The 20,112-nt window shown below is 38.3% G+C and overlaps 1 protein-coding gene across 1 annotated transcript in view; it reads right to left on the reverse strand.

The window, feature by feature from the left end:
• Positions 1-20,112, reverse strand: part of LOC100251821 (nardilysin-like) — a 72,461-nt gene that overhangs the window by 47,808 nt on the left and 4,541 nt on the right. Inside the window, exons 3-5 of the mRNA XM_019220625.2 lie at positions 19,680-19,726; positions 9,399-9,511; positions 27-100 (exon numbers count right to left, since the gene is read on the reverse strand). Coding sequence (XP_019076170.2) covers positions 27-100; positions 9,399-9,511; positions 19,680-19,726 — 234 coding nt within the window. The remainder of the gene's footprint in view (positions 1-26; positions 101-9,398; positions 9,512-19,679; positions 19,727-20,112) is intronic.

The following is a 20,112-nucleotide window of genomic DNA, read 5'->3' on the forward strand; positions in this document are numbered from 1 at the left end:
ATTAATTCCAATAAGATCATACACACCTGAATCTACAGCAAGAACCTCTCTCTCCATGGCATCAATTTTCACTAAAGGTGAAATAAAGAACTGAGAAAATCTGAGAAAGCAAAACAACCAACATAAATCAAGTAATGCTCTGGTTCAGAAATAAAATGTGCAACAAACTACAATAAAAAATAAGAAATAAAGTATACAACAAACTATACTAAAAGATAAGTAATTTGACGGAAACAACCAGGAATCAAATAATAATAATAAGAAGAAGAAGTAAATAAATAAATAGATCGAGCCATACATTATGCAATTGGTGATGCATATTGCAATTGCAATACCCATCATGTTTCTGCATTATCATGTTGCAGCTTCATGTAGGAAAAAAAATGTCAAACAACCTCTTCTTTATTAAAAGCAAAGAACTTGTTTTCTTTTTAGGTTTTCCTACTCTCTGCTCCCCTTTTTTGATAGGTTTTCTGACTCTCTACTTGTAATACCCCAAACCCAATTTAAGGGTAAAATCGTAATTTAAAAATTAATTAATTAAATTAATTAATCTAATAAGGGTAGAAAAGTCTTTTCGCTTTTAAAAGTCTTAGGTATAAATTAGATTTTACCTATCTTCTCTATTCAAAAAACCCTTTTACACGGAGATCAAAAAGATTAGAGAGCATAAAACTAAAGATTTGGAAGTTTAGAGTTTGAAGATCACTTTTTCATGTAAGATTTTAATCATCGGATTAGTATTTTATATTCATTAATTAGATCTGAATACTTTAGAAATCCCAATCTAAATTAGGGTTTGTTTATTTAATTTTTTTAGACCAAAAGATTGGAAATTTATTATTGCAGATTAATTTATTGATGAAAATAGGAAATTTTCAATTGAATAAAAAATAAATAAATGAAAAATTAGTGGAAGAAGAGAAATTTTAGATTTAGAAAATAAATAAATAAATTGCTTGTGGAGGCTTTAGATTGAAAAAAGAAAATAATAATAATAAGAAGAAGAAGAAGAATTGAAAGGTTTCTGGATTTTGGAATTTGAGGAGGTATGTTGGGGCAACAATCTCAAAAAAATAAAAAATAAAATAAAATAAAAAAAATCAATCTAACCATGAGAGCCAAAGGGTGAAAGAGTGGTAGTGGAATAAATTAAAATAACAATAATAATAATGAGTGGAGTTGGTGGGGTTGTTAGAGTTGTTAAAAGTGCATGGGTGGTTTGTTAAGTAAGAGAGGATATTGGGATTAATAATAATAATAATAATAATGGTTTTTGTATAAGCTTTAATTTAATTTAAGTATATAAAGAAATAAATAGTCAGGATAAAATTAGGGAGGAATATGAATTTTATAAAAATTTGGAAACTTATTAAATTAATTTATTATTGTTTAGGAAGTTGAAAATAATATTATCTCTAGATAAATAATCAATAATAAATGTTATGTATGATATTATGTTAGGTGAGAAGTAAATTCTTCAAGTTTTTGAGTGCTTCTTTGAGGTAAGAGAAATTAATGCAGATTTTGTAAAAGGAAATAAGTTTCTTTTTATATTATATTTTGAAATGTGTAAAAATATTATTTTTATTTTTATACATGGATCAAATATATGTTTTGTATGAAAAAATATATGTTTTGAGTATTTTTTTTGTTTATGAAAAATGAAAATTGTGGAGATATAATATTTTGTTTTGTAAGTTTGAATTAATGAAATGAAGTGTTTGACTCTAGTTTCTATGACCCTAGTCAACAAGTTATAATTGTTGACATTTCTATGGCCCTAGTCAACGAGTTGTAATTGTTGACTTTTGGTTTTGTTCACCTTAAATGGAACAAATTTGAAACTAGTCACTCATTTGTGAAGTCTCACCTAATTGGGCATCATTTGTTATTTGATAACCAGAGTAAAGATATTTTGAATGTATTTTGTTAAGAGAGAGAGAAGAAAACCTTGATTCTCATTCATGTAATATCTACTTACAATTGAGAAAATATATATATACAAGGCTAAGAGTCCTAACTACCATACATGTGACCTATATTAAAAAAAAAAAGGAAAGATTGTACACTATAAATTCATTATATTCAACACTCCCCCTCAAGCTGGAGCATATACGTCATATGCACCAAGCTTGTTACAAATGTATTTAATCCTAGGACCTCTGAGAGATTTAGTGAAGATGTCTGCTAGTTGATCATTTGAATTAACAAAACTTGTAGCAACACATCCTGATGCGATTTTCTCTCTAATGAAGTGATAGTCAACTTTAATATGTTTGGTCCTTTCATGAAAGACTGGATTGGATGCAATATGTAATGCGGCCTGGTTATCACAGATGAGTTTCATCTGTTCATCCTTTCCAAATCTCAACTCTCGAAGAAGATTTCTCAACCATATGAGTTCACATGTTGCCAAAGCCATAACTCGATACTCAGTTTCAGCACTAAATCTAGCCACTATATCTTGTTTCTTACTCTTCCAAGATATTAGATTACCTCCAATAAAAACACAGTACCCTGAAGTGGAACGTTTATCTGTGGGTGAGCCAGCCCAATCTGCATCTGTGTAACCAACAACCTGAGTATGACCTCTGTTCTCGTACAACACACCTTGGCCTGGTGTACTTTTGATATATCGAAGAATGCGGATTACGGCATCCCAATGGCTATCACATGGTGACTGTAGGAATTGACTAACAACGCTCACAGGAAAAGAAATGTCTGGACGAGTAATGGTGAAATAGTTCAATTTACCTACGAGCCATCAATATCTCCCAGGGTCTCCTAAAGGCTCCCCCTGTTTTGGTACAAGTTTGACATTCGGATCCATAGGTGTGTCTATCGGTTTACAGTCTAACATACCAGTTTCTTCCAGGATGTCTAAAGCATACTTCCTTTGGGAAATGACCACACCGGAACTGGATTGAGCTATCTCAATTCCCAACAAATACTTGAGTTTCCCTAAGTCTTTGGTCTGAAAGTGGGTAAAAAGATGTTGCTTTAGTTTCTGAATACCATCCTGATCACTGCCTGTAATGACGATGTCGTCCACATAAACAACCAGATAAATACACTGCCCCAAGGAGTTATGATGATAGAAAACTGAATGGTCTGCTATACTGCGAAGCATGCCAAACTCTTGAACAACAGAACTAAAACAGTCAAACCATGCTCGAGGAGATTGTTTCAAGTCATATAGAGAACGACGTAACCTGCACACTAAACCAGACTCCCCCTGAGCAACAAAACCAGGAGGTTGCTCCATATAAACTTCCTTGGCAAGATCACTATGAAGGAAGGCATTTTTAATATCCAACTGATAAAGAGGCCAAGAACACATAGCAGCCATGGAGAGAAGCAAGCGGACAGAAGCAATCTTGGCAACAGGGGAGAATGTGTCACCATAATCAGAACCATAAACTTGAGTATAGCCTTTAGCAACTAAGCGGGCCTTAAGGCGATCAACCTGACCATCAGAATCAACCTTAACTGCATAGACCCAACGACAGCCAACTGTAGATTTACCAGAGGGTAAAACAACAAGATCCCAAGTGCCATTAGAGTGCAAAGCAGCCATTTCATCTACCATTGCCTGTCGCCAGCCTGGATGGTAAAGAGCTTCATGGGTGCTCTTTGGAAGAGAAACAGAGGATATAGCAGAAACAAAAGCAGAATAGGGTGAAGATAATCGATGATAACTCAAAAAATTGTAAATAGGATGAGGATTACGAGTAGAGCAAGTACCTTTCCGAATAGCAATGAGTAAATCATCAGGAGAAGGCAGAGCCGGGGCAGGAGAAGCCGAAGGGATAGGAAGTGAGTCAGCAGGTGCCTCAGCAAAAGGGAGAGGAGCAGCGACACGAGGGCGACGATGATAAACCTGAAGTGGTCGAGGAGGCACAACATCAGATGGGGAGACAATGGGAAGGGGCAAGACTTCAGAAACAGGAAGAGACTCAGAAGTGGTGGAAAAGAATGGTGAGTCCTCAAAGAAAGTGACATCAGCGAAGATAAAGTACTGATGAGTCTCAAGGGAATAACAACAATAACCCTTCTGAAGTCTGGAATATCCCAAGAAGAGGCACTTCATGGCTTTGGCGGAAAGCTTGTCCTGTCCAGGAGTGAGAATATGAACAAAGCAAGTACAACCAAAGATACGAGGAGGAAGGAAATAAAGTGGTTGGTCAGGGAAGAAAAGGAAATGGGGAATCTAATCATGTAAAACAGAGGAGGGCATACGATTAATCAAATAACAAGCGGTAAGGACAGCGTCCCCCCAAAAACGAAAAGGAACATTACTATGGAGGAAGATAGTACAAGCTGTCTCAACAAGATGTCGATTCTTACGTTCAGCTACCCCATTTTGTTGAGGAGTATGAGCATAAGAAGACTGATGAAGAATCCCATGATGAGACATAAATGAAGTAAATAGGGCTGAAAAATATTCCTTGGCATTATCACTACGTAACACACGAATAGAAATATTGAATTGGGTCTGAATTTCAATATAAAATTTCTGGAAAATAGAGAATAACTCAGCTCGATTTTTCGTTAAAAATAACCAAGTGCATCGAGAATAGTTATCAATGAAAGTGACAAAATACTGAAATCCTAAAGTAGACGAAATCCGACAAGGACCCCAAACATCAGTGTGGACAAGCTCAAAATGAGACTTTGCCCGATTATTCAAACGCTTTGGGAACGAGACACGAGTATGTTTCCCAAGCTGACATGACTCACACGAAAGCGACGACAAAGTGGAAAAACGAGGGACCATCTTCTGGAACTTGGAGAGATTAGGGTGGCCCAAACGACTGTGAATGAGGAGAGGAGCATCAATGGAAATGCAAACTGCAGGAGATGAATCCGAGGTGAGGTGATAGAGGCCTTCAGACGTGCCAATCGTCTTCCTCGTACTCCGGTCCTGCAAGGTCACAAATTTATCAGAAAAGGTAATAGAGCAATTAAGAGTACGAGTGATTTTGCTGATGGAAATAAGATTAAAAGAACATTCAGGAGTATAAAGGACAGAAGTGAGAGGTAGAGAAGGCAGAGGAAGGGTCAAACCAATACCTTTAGCTACAGTTTGAGAACCATTAGCTAAGGTAACAGTAGGTAAAGCAGAGGTAGTAGTAATAGAGGAGAAAAGATCCTTATTACCAGATAGGTGATCAGAAGCTCCAGAATCTAGAATCCAGGGTCCAAGAGAAGATGTGTGGGTAAGGCAGGCAGAGGCATTACCAGGCTGGGCAACAGAAGCCTGAGATGCCTGAGATGCGGAGAAGCTCGGAGGCTGAGGCAGTTGAGAATCAGAGGACTGGGCCACATGGGCAGTCCGAGGAGGCCGTCCATGTAACTGATAGCAACGATCGCAATTGTGGCCAAGTTTATTGCAATAGGTGCAATGAGGACGTTGGCCTCTACCTCGGTTACCACTGCGTCCTCCTTGAGAGGTAGTGTGAGAAACTAACACAGAAGAATCTGAAATGCTATCAGATGGCAAAGTCTGAGTGGACGAGATACGAAGGAGGCGAGCAAACACATCATCCAAGTACGGAACTGATGAACTACCAAGAATTTGATCGGGGACAGGCTCAAGATCCGGACGGAGGCCAATAAGAGTAAGGACCATGAAGAACTTATCAAGTTGTGTTTGTTGAGCCCCAACATCAGGAGTAAGAGGCATCACAGTCAAGAACTCCTCCTCAAGAGAGGCAATCTGGCCAATATAAGTAGATAGATCCAAGTCTTGTTGGCTGATATGGACAATAGCAGAAGCCACCTTATAAAGACGCTGGATATCATTTGTGTATAATCCTTTGGCCTGAGTCCAAAATTTAAAACAAGTTCTGTAGGCCCGAAGATGAAGAAGGATCTTGGGATCAACTGATTGCCATAATACACTACATAACTGGGCATCTATCTTTCTCCACTGTACGCGCTCAACCTCAGGGATATCTGCCTCCTGTGTAACCAAGTGATCCTCATATCCTTGTCCCATAAACCAAAGTTCAACAGAGGCAGACCAAGAAAGATAATTTTCACTGCCAACCAATTTCTCTGAAGTAATCATAGGAGATCCAGATATGACAGAGGAAAAAATGGAAGTTTTAGTAGCCATATCCACTTATCTGGAGAATGAAGTATATTTGGATCGAAGAGAGCCCTAATACGGCTTCAGATGCGGCTGAAAAAGGAAAAACCGAAGAATTGCCCGTGTGAGAGACCAAATAGAAAAGAAAAACAACCGTGGCACCACCGGAAAGGTAGAAGAACACTTCCTAAGGCACGTGTAGGGATTGGGGTTGAGAAAAAATAGCTGGAGGACGCCGGAAAACTGTTTGGAGGGTCGGCGGAGGCAAAAGAACCCCAAAAGAGGCACATGCAGGGCTCGGATGGCAGAAACAGGTATGAAGGGTGGCTAGTCGGCGTCAGGCGAGACTGGAGGAGGAAGCGCGTCGCCGGAAAGTGGCTCACGCACCCTCACGCGCCGGCGCGTGAGATGCAGTCGCCGGCCGAAAAAACGTGCGTGGCCGGCGCAGGGGTGGTTTTCTAGCTCCGGTGCTTTGGGAAAAATTGGAGATCTCCTCCAGGCGCTCCTTGCGGTGTCGAAAAAAGACGTCGTCGGAAAAGTCGTCGGTGGTGAATGTTTTCTAACGACGATTCGACCAACCGGAAAGGTTTGGGGTCTGGGGAAGGTGATCAGAATGAAACACGGTCACAGGAAGGTTTCCCGGAATTGATGACACGGGGAAACTGGAAAGAATTAGGTTTTCTCCCTTGGCTCTGATACCATGTGAAGAGAGAGAGAAGAAAACCTTGATTCTCATTCATGTAGTATCTACTTACAATTGAGAAAATATATATATACAATGCTAGGAGTCCTAACTACCATACATGTGACCTATATTAAAAAAAAAAAAAAAAAATTGTACACTACAAATTCATTATATTCAACATATTTGATTAGGTTTTGATGAGAAATTGTTTTGGAATGGATATGAGAAAGTTTGATTGTATTAGCATTTTGAACTCAAAAGTTTTATGAAAATAATTATATGTTGTATCTCCAATTTGTAATTGCAATTAAAAATGTTTGATCCATGAAAATGCATTGATGTTCCTTATTGAGCTTTAAGCTCATGCCCTTTTGTTGATAATTTTTCAAGTACTATCAATTCGGGCGAGTAGTGATGGCTAGGCTGGGGAATTTTTCTTTGTTAAGATTTTGGTTCAAACTTTATTTTAGACATTGTTTAGATGTTAAAATTTAATGCCTATTTGGATTATTTGAGTTTGAAGTTATTTGGACAATAACACTTGGGTAGATGTGTTAGTTTTTAAAGTTGAGAATTGAGGATTATAGAATTTATTTATTTTACTACTTTGAACAGGAATTTGGTAACTGGTAATTTCCAGTTACAAGATGAATGTTTGTATTGTTTCCACTTTAAGCCTTCGGGTTTGAGGTGTGAAATGACCGTCATGCCCATGGAGTAGGTTTTGGGGCATGACACTACTCTATGCAAGCCATGTATCCAACCATGCATACAAGATGCGCAAAAGAGGAAAAGAAACCTTGATCTGCTAGCCCACTCCAACCATGTTTACAAAATCAATAAAAGAGTGTAACCTTTTCTCATTCTCCATTAGACCATAAGGAAAGAGCTTTCATGAATGAATTCTTTACTGCCATAATCAACTTCTCCATCCCTTCAAAGGTTCTGAGTTTGTGCTCTTTCCAGATATTCCAGAACAGGTGCAAAGGGATCAATTTCCAAACTGCTTCACACCTGGTTCCAACCAAAGCATCATACCAGCTTAATCAAGCTTACTTAACAGATTGGGGAACAACCTAAGTCACTACAAACATGGAGAAAACCAAAGACCAAAGGCTAGAAGCCTACTCACAGTGAATCAGAATGTAGCCTGCCAAATCAGATCAGAAACTAATTCATCAATCATGAGGATTTTCATCCAAATCGCCTCCCAAATAAAGAAGCTAACCTTAGATGAAGCCTTAGAAGTTCAAGTCATTTTAGCTGGAAAAAGAGAGGACATACTCAGAGTCAAAGAATAACATCTGATTGAGAAATCCATTCTTGGAAAATCTTCCAAACCAGTTTATCCACCAACCACTAGCCACTGACAGAGAATTCATCCACAGCAACAAGGATTCCACCACCAAAGCCACTATTCAAGAAGTTTGTTCTAATGCTTGGACTTCAGCTGTTCCCATCCTAATATTCAGAAACCTAAGTCTCTCCATGAACTGCTATATTAAATAACAAGGGGAAAAAATCTTCCAACAGTGTTTCACAACACCTAGTGTTATGCCAAAACCTGATCTATTGATTGACCATTTCCAAGAGAAAAGTTTGTTCTCAAGAAAAAGTCACACCTCCCTTCCTCATGATCAAACTCCCTCCATTTTCCCATACCTACACAAAACCACTTTTCTCAAGTATCAGAGGCCTTATTTGAACAAACAGTTAACCACCTCACTAAATGGATCTTAATATCTGATAGGCCTCCTCCCCAAAGAAAATCCCTTTCTCAACTTTCTAAGAATAGCAAAAACCAACAAGAAATAGATTGGCAGGCTAGGGCAATAAGTTGAAAACCAACTCTCTCGGCCAAACGTAGTCAAAGATACAATCCATTTCATTTTTCTACTCTCCTATGCCATATCCTTCAGATTTTGAAAAACTAGGTTAATTGGCCCAGTCTTCTCAATTCTCAAGCACACTGCACATCTCTTGTAAGAATTATCTTAAAGTCCATTTGGAACTTTAAATTGTTTATTTTAATTGACATTAAAGATTGGTACTTGGGGTTGGTCTTTTCTTTGCACAAACAACCAGTGAAAACTCCTTTTCTTAAAATTTCATTTGTTTTCTTAATATTTTCCAATCCAAAACATGTGCAGAAGATGTGCAGTTAGGATTGGTCCTTATCCTATTGGTACTTAGAACTGAACTTTTCTTTCACTACACCTAAGAAGACTGGTCAGTGTTTTTTCCTAATTCTTGGTTAAAACAATATAGAGCAGGAATTGCCGATATTTCATTCTTTGGTATTGTTGATGAATTTGTTTAGGGGTTCAAAGCTGCAGTCATTTGTCTTTTCTTTTTTCTTTATTATCTTTTTCTTCATCCTTAGGTGTCCATGTATAGTTCCATTAGACAATTCGCAATAAATTATTTTTCATTTGCCTATGAAAAATGGTCTTTTCCTTGACACAGTCAGTTTGTTCAAATTCACTCAATTAAAACACAAAAGAAGAACAGGTTAAGGCCAATCTGAAAAGCATCAACCCATTTCATTAATGCAGATAATGGATTATAAGCACTCTGGTTTTCAATATCTAATTGAATGAAGAGATCAGCATTTACCTTCTCAAAGCACCCTTAAGAAACTCTCTATTAACTTCAAAATGGTAGCAGGTACGTTCAGCTTCTGTGTATGCATTTGACGAGCCTCCGTGCTTGGACAAGTAACTATCATACTAGCAAAGAAAAGAGTCAAATACGAGGCCGGAAGACATTTAATTTTTCTTTTTCTTTCCTTTTTTTTAGGTAAGAGGACAATAAATGACCATTCATGATCAACATTTTGTCAAAATTATACCAATTTACAGATATCACAAGCAATAGTTCCATAGTGGGCTCTATACCAATAGAAGGAAAATAAGTATTATTCAGAACTCAGAAGGCGGAGAGTGAGGAGAATTACACTGTAACTATCTTTCATGAAAAAAAGAAAAAGACCAAATGAATTATTTGGAAATATATATATACTACTAGACATTAATACAGAGATAAAAAAAATTTTGACTTTTGCTTCAAGGATCATCATATTAAAAATTATTCAGCCTACCCTTAGGTAGGGTGACCTAAACACGTCTAAGACACATCCCCAGTTCCATAGACTTAAACATCAGGAACAATTTGGAAACTGACTTGCTTGTCATGAGAGGTGGAATATATGATTCCATGACTTGATGACATGGAAATAGTCCTATATGGTCAAACATATTTACAAGCTGAATACTAGCATAAACACCTAATTATGGATAGACCTTCAGTTTGTGTGATCTTGAAATTTTTCTATTACCTTAGAAAACAGTTTCTATGCTCTCCTATCTTGTCATATTTCTCATTTTCATTTTTCTTGATAGGTAAAGGCAATTGTATTAAAAGAAAAAGGTATACACAACGTATACAAAACAACCAAAGAGGTGTGAATACACAAAAACTATCAACCACACCCTAAGAAGAACCTAACCTATCCACAAAATCTAGTAAGGACATAGAACCATCCCCACTATACAATCTAGCCCAATTCCAAACTAGCATCTCTCATTGATCGATATGCCTATGCATATACACAAGCATGGGTAAGAAAATTTGTAACAATGGTGAATTCAAAGTGGAGGGAAGAGGGGGTGAGGGTGTGGGGATTTCTCATCTCTAATTTGGTAATGATTCTTTATTGTTCTATGAGGCTAGTAGTGTGCAATTGCTCCATTTAAGATGGGTGGTTCTCTTTTGACTTGAATTGGTTTTAGAACCTCAAATTAATCTTAGCAACAGTGAGCTCATTCCAATAGGTGTTGGGATTTGGTTGCAAAATGGGTCCTTGCCTTCTACTTGCATTTGCCTCAAAGCGCTCCTTCTAAGTCCTCTATTTCAGATCCGGGGGAAAAAAAGATTCAAGAAGAGACTTGCTCTTTGTAATAAGCAATTTCTATCAAAAGGAAGGAAACTTCCACCACTCAAGAGCACTCTTTCAAGTTTACCAGTCCATTGTTTTGTCATGCTTTGTGATTTCAAGTAGAGTAAGGAGTAGATTAGATAAGTACCAACATGACCTAGCGAGTATCTAGAAAGGAAAATTCACCTGGTAAGTGGACTGTCATCTGCTATTCAAAAACTAATGGTGGAATGGAGTGCATAATTCTTGCTCTACTTAATAAAGCATTGTCAAGAAAGGAAGGTGGGAGGTAAAAGCGGTGAGAGGGTTGACGCGACTCACCTATTGTTTGTCAACGACAATCTAATTTTTGGTGAGGCATGCAAAGATTAGATGATGTATCTTAGTTGGATTTTAATGTGGTCTAATGCGATTTCTAAGCTAAAGATCAATCTTAAAAGAGTAAGTCGATTCCAATTAGGGGTGTTTCTTATATGGCGAAATCGGTGGTTGTTTTCAGGTGCAAAATAGGGATGTTCCCATCCACATATCTAATCTCCCTTCGAGAGACTCGTACAAATCGATGGTGGTCTAGGATATGGTGGAAGAGAGGTTTTAGAAAAGAAATGCAATGAGAAAGCGATAGTATATGTCAAAAAGATTCAAAAGGATTTTCTACGAGGAGGTGGAACATTTGAAAATAAGCCTTACTTGGTGGATTTGTTTAATGTTTGCATGCAAAAAAAGAAAAAGGGGTAGGCATTCATGATCTTTAGTTTTTGTGAAGAGAGAGAGAGAGAAAAGAGAGAATCCCTAATTATTGTTATTGAAAAACTGTAAAGAATACATATTGGACTTGGGTATATATATACATGCTAGTGGGACCCACAATACAGTAAGGAAAGAAAAGGAAAAGGAAAAGTAAATAACTTAAATAACTATACATTATCTAACACTCCCCCTCAAGCTGGAGCATATATGTTATATGCACCAAGCTTGTTACAAATGTATTTAATTCTAGGACCTCTGAAAGATTTAGTAAAAATATCTGCTAGTTGATCATTTGAATTGACAAAACTAATCGCCACACATCTTGATGCGATCTTCTCTCTAATGAAGTGACAGTCAACTTCAATGTGTTTGGTCCTTTCATGGAAGACTGGATTGGATGCAATATGCAAAGCGGCTTGGTTGTCACAGATGAGCTTCATCTGTTCATCCTTTCCAAATCTCAACTCCCGAAGAAGATGTTTCAGCCATATAAGTTCACATGTTGCCAGAGCCATAGCTCGATACTCGGCTTCAGCACTAGATCTGGCCACTACATCTTGTTTCTTACTCTTCCAAGATATTAGGTTACCTCCAATAAAAACACAATACCCGGAAGTGGAACGTCTATCTGTGGGTGAGCCAGCCCAATCTGCATCTGTGTAACCAACAACTTGGGTATGACTTCTGTTCTCGTACAACACACCTTGGCCTGGCGTGCTTTTGATATATCGAAGAATGCGGATTACAGCATCCCAATGGCTATCACATGGTGACTGTAGGAATTGACTAACAACACTTACAGGAAAAGAAATGTCTGGACGAGTAATGATGAGGTAGTTCAGTTTACCTACAAGTCGCCGATATCTCCCAGGATCTCCTAAAGGCTCCCCCTATCCTGGTATAAGTTTGACATTTGGATCCATAGGAGTGTCTACCGATTTACAGTCTAACATACCGGTTTCTTCCAAGATGTCTAAAGCATACTTCCTTTAGGAAAGAACCACACCGGAACTGGATTGAGCTATCTCAATCCCTAAGAAATACTTGAGTTTCCCCAAGTCTTTAGTCTGAAAGTGGGTGAAAAGGTGTTGCTTTAGGTTCTGAATACCATTCTGAACACTACCTGTAATGACGATGTCGTCCACATAAACCACCAGATAAATACACTGCCCCGAAGAGTTATGATGATAGAAAACAGAATGGTCTGCTGTATTGCGAAACATGCCAAACTCCTGAACAACAGAACTAAAATGGCTAAACCATGCTCGAGAAGATTGTTTCAAGCCATATAGAGAATGGCGTAACCTGCACACTAAACCAGACTCCCCCTAAGCAACAAAACCAGGTGGTTGCTCCATATAAACTTCCTCAGCAAGATCCCCATGAAGGAAAGCATTTTTAATATCTAACTGATAAAGAGGCCAAGAACGCATAGCAATCATGGAGAGCAATAGACGAACAAAAGCTATCTTGGCAACAGGAGAGAAAGTGTCACCATAATCAAAACCATAAACCTGAGTATAGCATTTAGCAACTAAGTGGGCCTTAAGGCGATCAACCTGACCATCAGGGCCAACCTTAACTGTGTAGACCCAACGACAACCAACTGTAGATTTACCAGAGGGTAAAACAACAAGATCCCAAGTGCCATTGGAGTGTAAAGCAGTCATTTCATCTACCATTGACTGTCGCCAGCCTGGATGGGAAAGAGCCTCAAGGGTGCTCTTGGGAAGAGAAATAGAAGATAGAGCAGAAACAAATGTAGAATAGGGTGAAGATAATCGATGGTAACTCAAAAAATTGTAAATGGGATGAGGATTACGAGTAGATCGATTACCTTTCTGAAGAGCAATGGGTAAGTCAGCAGAAGGAGGCAGAGCTAGGGCAAGAGAAGCCGAAGGGATAGGAGGTGAGTCAGCAGGTACCGCAGCCAAAGAAGGAGGAACAGCAACACGATGACGGCGATGATAAACTTGAAGTGGGCAAGAAGGCACTGCATCAGGTGGGAGATAATGGGAAGGAGTAAGACTTCAGAAATAGGAAGAGACTCAGAGGTGGAGAAAAACGGTGAGTCCTCAAAGAAAGTGACATCAGCGGAGAGAAAGTAGCGATGAGTCTCAGAGGAATAACAACGATAACCCTTTTGAAGTCTGGAATATCCCAAGAAGATGCATTTTGTGGCTCTGGCAGAAAGTTTGTCTTGTCCAGGAGTGAGAATATAAACAAAGCAAGTACAACCAAAAACACGAGGAAGGAAATAAAGTGGTTGGTCAGGGAAAAGAAGGGAATGAGGAATCTGATCGTGTAATACAGATGAGGACATACGATTAATCAAATAACATGTTGTAAGAACAGCGTCCCCCCAAAAACGAAAAGGAACATGACTATGTAGAAGGAGAGTACGAGTTGTCTCAACAAGATGTCGATTCTTACGTTCAGCTACCCCATTTTGTTGAGGAGTATGAGCACAAGAAGACTGATGAATGATCCCATGTTGGGACATAAATGAAGTAAATGGTGCAGAAAAATATTCCCTGGCATTGTCACTGCGCAACACACGAATAGAAATATTAAACTGGGTTTGGATTTCAGCATAAAATTTCTAGAAAATAGAGAATAACTCAGCTCGATTTTTCATTAAAAATAATCAAGTACATCAAGAATAGTCATCAATGAAAGTGACAAAATACTGAAATCCTAAAGTAGACGCGGTCCGACAAGGACCCCACACATCAGTGTGGACAAGTTCAAAAGGAGACTTTGCCCGATTATTCAAACGCTTTAGAAACGAGACACGAGTATGTTTCCCAAGCTGACAGGACTCACACGCAAGCGACAACAAAGATGAAAAACTAGGGACCATTTTATGGAACTTGGATAGACTAGGGTGGCCCAGGCGACTGTGGATGAGAAGGGGAGCATCCGTGGAAATGCAAACTACAGGTGAAGACAAGGTGAGGTGATAGAGGCCTTGAGACTCACGTCCTATGCCAATCGTCTTCCCCGTACTCCGGTCTTGCAAGGTCACAAATTTATCAGAGAAAGTGATAGAACAGTTAAGAGTGCGAGTTATTTTGCTGATGGAAATAAGATTAAAAGGACACTTAGGGGCATAAAGGACAGAATGGAGAGGTAGGGAAGGGAGAGGATGAGCGAAACCAAAACCTTTAGCCATAGTTTAGGAACCATTAGCTAAAGTAACAGTAGGTAAGGCAGAGGTAGTAGTAATAGAAGAGAAAAGATCCTTATTACCAGATATGTGATCAGAAGCGCAAGAATCTAGAATCCAAGATCCAAGAGAAGATGTGTGGGTAAGACGAGCAGAAGCATTACCAGTCTGGACAACAGAAGCAACAAAAGCTGACTTGGTGGCTTAATAGCAGAGATAGTCGTCATACTCATTGTCAGTCAGGAAAATACCCTGAGATGCGGAGGAACTGGGAGGCTGAGGCGACTGAGGATCAGATGACTGGGCCACGTGGGCAGTGCGGGGAGGCCGCCCATGTAACTGATAACACCGATCACAAGTGTGGCCAAGCTTATTGCAATAGGTGCAATGAGGACGTTGGCCTCTACCTCGGTTACCACTGCGTCCTCCTCGAGAGTTAGTTTGAGAAACTAACACAGAAGAATCTGAAGTGTTATCAGATGGCAAAGTCTGAGTGGAGGAGATATGGAGGAGGCGAGCAAACACATCATCCACGGATGGAACAGAGGAACTGCCAAGAATCTGATCACGGACGGTCTCGAGATCTGGACGGAGGCCAATAAGCATAAGAACCATGAAGAACTTGTCAATCTGTATGCGTTGATCCCCAACATCAGTAGTAAGAGGCATCACGGTCAAGAATTCCTCCTTAAGAAAGGCAATCTGGCCAATATAAGTAGATAAATCCATGTCTTGTTGTCTGACATTGACAATAGAAGAAGTCACCTTATAAAGACGTTGGATATCATTCGTGTATAACCCTTTCGCCTGATTCCAAAATTTAAAGCATGTTTTGTAGGCCCGAAGATGATGCAGAATCTTAGGATCAACTGATTGTCATAACACACTACATAACTATGCATCTATCTTCCTCCATTGTACTTTGTCAACCTCAGGGATATCCGCCTCCTACGTAACAAGGTGATCCTCATAACCTTGACCCATAAACCAAAGCTCCACAGAGGCAGACCAGGACAAATAATTTTCACTGCCAACCAATTTCTCCGAAGTAATCATAGGAGATCCAGATATGACAAAGGAAAAAGTGGAACTTTTAGTAGTCATATCTACTTATCTGGTGAATGAAATACGTTTGGATCGAAGAGAACCCTAATACGGCTAATCGCGGACTTCCTAAGACACGTGTAGGGCTCGGGGTGGAGAGGAAGTCACCGAAGGTCGCCGGAAAGGCGGTTTAGAGGGCTGGCGAAGACAAAAAAAACCCCAAAAAATGCACTTTTAGGGCTCAGATGACACAAGCGCAGATGGAGGGTGGCTAGACGGCATCAGGCGAGGCTGGAGGTGGAAGCGTGTGGCCGGAAAGTGCCCCACGCGCCCTCACGCGCCGGCGCTTGAGATTCAGGCCGCCGGCAAAGAGACGCGCGTGGCCGACGCGTGGCTAGGATTCTTCCTTCGGTGCTTTGAGAAAAGTTGAAGATCTCCTCCTTGCGCACCTGATGGTATGGTTGGTGTCGGAAAAGGACTTCACCGGAAAAGTCGCCGGAAAAGTAGCTGGCGGTGAGGGTTTTCCGACGACGGTGAGGGTTGATCGGAAGCTTTAGGAGATGGGAAGGGTGACCGGAATGAAACACGGTCACTGAAAGATTTCCCAGAATGGATTCACGGATAAACTGGAAATAATTAGGGTTTTTTTTCTCCCTAGGCTCTGATACCATGTGAAGAGAGAGAGAGAGAAAAGAGAGAATCCCTAATTATTGTTATTGAAAAACTGTAAAGAATACACATTGGACTTGGGTATATATATACATGCTAGTGGGACCCACAATACAGTAAGGAAAGAAAAGGAAAAGGAAAAGTAAATAACCTAAATAACTATACATTATCTAACAGTTTTAAACAAGGCTCTACTTAGCAAGTGGTGTCAAAGGTTTGTATCAAAAAGGGAATCTCTTTGGAAGCAAGTTATTATAGGAAATTTTGGAGAAAAAAATGGAGGATGGTGTTTAATGGAGGCGAGGGAAGGTATGGTAGAGTTGTGGTAGGCAATAAGGAGAGTGTAGGGAGTTTCAAAAGTAAAATTTGCATTATTGTGGACAATCAAAAGATACAAATTTTAGAAGGAAGCATGGTGGAGGGATTCTTCTTTAAGGGTTTCTTTTCAATTTTTGTATGCTATAGCTTCCTCAAAGGTTGCTTAGGTAGCAAATGAATGGAAACAGGAAAGGGAGGGCATTGAACTCATGTTTTTCAAGACAACTCCATGACTAGAAGTTGGATGGTGTTGAAGCTTTCCTTCTAAGACCTCAAGGAAAATCAATAAAGGATGTTGAAGATATGGCGGCATGGATGACCTCAAAGAGTAGCAACTTTTCAATTAAATCCTATTGCTCTTGGTTGGAGCATGGGATGTATCGATGGGTTCCAACAAAAGGCAACTTTTTTGCCGATAATGTAATTTGGAAAGGAATCTTGACTATGGATAAGTCATTAAGGAGAAGATAGACTTTGGTGAATATATGTTTTATGTGTAAAGGCAAGAAAGAATTTGTTAAGCACATCCTCAGTCGTTGTTTCAAAGCAAGAATTATATGGCAATTGGCCTTCTCCTTGCTTGGAATTATATGGGTGCTAAATTCATTGATTAAAACAATACTTCCAAGTTGGCATAAATCTTTTGTTGGGAAGAAGTAGAAGAAAGCATGGAAAGTTGCTTGTTTGAGTTTACTTTAGACTATTTGGAAAGAAACAAACAAGAGGGCTTTTGATAACATAGAGTTGTCAAATCAAAAGCTTAAATCCCTGTTTATGAGTAATTTTTTGGAGTGGGTCAAAAGGGGTTTAGAGGATGTGTCCATGTCTATGGTAGACTTTGTCGATTGGTTAGGTGGCAAGTAAGAGGAGGGAGTGTTTTTTGCTCTCTCTCTCTCTCTCTCTTCTTGTTCTTTACCATGTGCCAACCTTGTATACGTCTTGTGTACAGTTGTGTGCCCTTCTATTTGATGCTTATTACTTTACTTGCCTACCAAGAAATAATACACCATCAAGAAAATGGTGTTGTAGGTTTTTTAGGGAGTGTGATTACCTTTGGAGGAGTAATAAGGACATGGTTTAGGGATGTAAAGGGGGCTTTGGTACTCTAGGATGGGAAGGAAGATCTATGAGATAAGCCTTTTGGAAAGCTATTAGTCAAGTATGGGACGACTTCTTTGATAGAACTAGTCTTGAGGCATCCAATGGTTGGAGGACCAAGTTTTGGCTAGAAGTGTGGTCTAGGAAGTAGCCTTTTGAAGGACCATTATATTAAACTTTAAAGCATAGCTTGCACAAAGATGCTTGGATTGCAGATTTATGGGTGGAAGAATGAGGAAAACTTTGATCATTGTTTGCTTGGGTGTAAAAAGGTATTCTAAAATTGGGAGTTAACATTTATGGAGTCCTTTTTGCAATTAATCCATCTTTGAGTTGGAATGGCATGCAACCAAGGACATTTTCTTCGTAAAATTCTTTTATCTTGTGCAATGCTCAAGGAACTCCATTCCACTCCCTTCTAAAGAAATTTGGTTTTCAAATGCTCCTTCTAATGTGTGTTTCTTTTTGCAAAAGACTAAATGAGGGAAAACTCTTACTATTGGTTAGATCATGACTAAAGGGTAGTCTCTAGTGAACAATTGTATCGGAAAATAGGAGTAGCAAATTAGCCAACCACATCCTCACTCATTGGCAAACTATCATCTTCTATTATTCTCTCTTTTTGGTGTGGAGTGGATTTAAGGATGAACATATCAATGGGTTTGATTTTTCAAAATATTGATCAAAATGTCAATCAATATTGACATTGGCAAAAATGATAGAAATCATATGAATAGACCTCAAAACATGGACATTTTGAATAAAACCTTCAAAAATAATAAACAATCAATAATGCACGAATTAAACTAGTTCTTTTTATTAAAATAAGATATGTTTGATAAAATTAATGTCATTGATTGATAATATCACATGTGTAGATAACAAATATTTGAAATTAAATTACATTATTTTTAATTAACATTTTAAATAAAATTTACAAAATGTACATAAATTATGTTTAGAAACTAAAGAATAGAAATCATAAACTAATTGATCATATTCAAATTAACCACATTAAAAAATCACATAATAAATAAGCAACAACTCATTAGAATACAACATCGTAATAAAACATGTTACATGATATCATGCAATTAAATTCAACTAAGAAATGAACAAAATAAATACTTTGATCATAGACTATTATGACATGATGTCAACCATGTTCATTATTTTCATTTTTGGAATTGGCAATGGCTTTCAAAAAAACTATTTTTACTCACAATTGCACGGGCCTATGAATTCTTCAATTTATTCATAAACTACCAAATAGATTTCATTCAACTTATTCTCTAGCCTTTAACTTTTGACAAAGCCCACAAAAAACCAGATAATTAATTTGCAAATATAATTAAACAAATTAAGACTGAGCTTCAATAACACAAATTTAAAAAAAGAGAGAGAGAGTAATATATTTTTATCAAAAACAATCGCAAGACACTATTAATTACTAGAACAACCATGAAACATTAAAAATACACATAAGATACCACCTTGCAATGAAAAGGGGGTGATAAGGTGTGAGGGAGGAAAGAAATTAATAAGAAAAAATTTCGACGCCTAAACTAACATTTTATGAGGAATCCATATTCATCAGTAGGAACTCTATTATGAAGGTAATCTAGGATGTAGTTCGAGTGAGTGAGTGTTCCACACAGTCAAAACAGTTTTTGTTGGATAAGCAGATTCTTTTCTACAATTTGAGCTATACCATGTTTCTTAACCCCATTCATTTTTATTTATAAAAGTGCAAAGCTTCTTAACTAGTGTTGTGAACATAATCTCACAAAACCACATTTTTGATTGGTCACCAAAGAAATATCATCTCTAACTTAATTTAGACATTCAAACATGAAGAAAAAAGATTAAACAAATGTAAAATTGACTATGAGAATTTTTTTCTCAAACAAACCTCATTTTCATCTGGAAAATCAGCACTCCCCATGAAGAGCATGTGTTCTGCAAAACATAAAATTTGTAAAGTAGTGCACTTGACAAGCAATCAACCCTAACCACCCCTTAAGCAAACCCAAAAAGAAAAAAGTAAAAGAAGAAGAAGAAGAGAGAAATAGATCTATTTGGAAATTTTTGAAAAAAAACATGTAAAAAGAAACCCCATCCTCCATAAGGGAAAAAGGGATGGATGAAGCTAAATCCAAAAGGTCTAAAACACTATAGTTAAATCTCCTTCAAACGTCTCAAATCTTGAGAAGCCTCATAAGTCACCATGTCATTGCCCATAACCCATTGCATGTGCTTAATGGTGGCTCAGACAGACCCATCCACCAGTCAATCCACACAAAATCAAGTCACAATTTTATGAGTTCCAAGATCATCCTCATTAG

Source organism: Vitis vinifera, chromosome 6 (assembly GCF_030704535.1).
Source record: "Vitis vinifera cultivar Pinot Noir 40024 chromosome 6, ASM3070453v1".
Classification (NCBI taxonomy): domain Eukaryota; kingdom Viridiplantae; phylum Streptophyta; class Magnoliopsida; order Vitales; family Vitaceae; genus Vitis; species Vitis vinifera.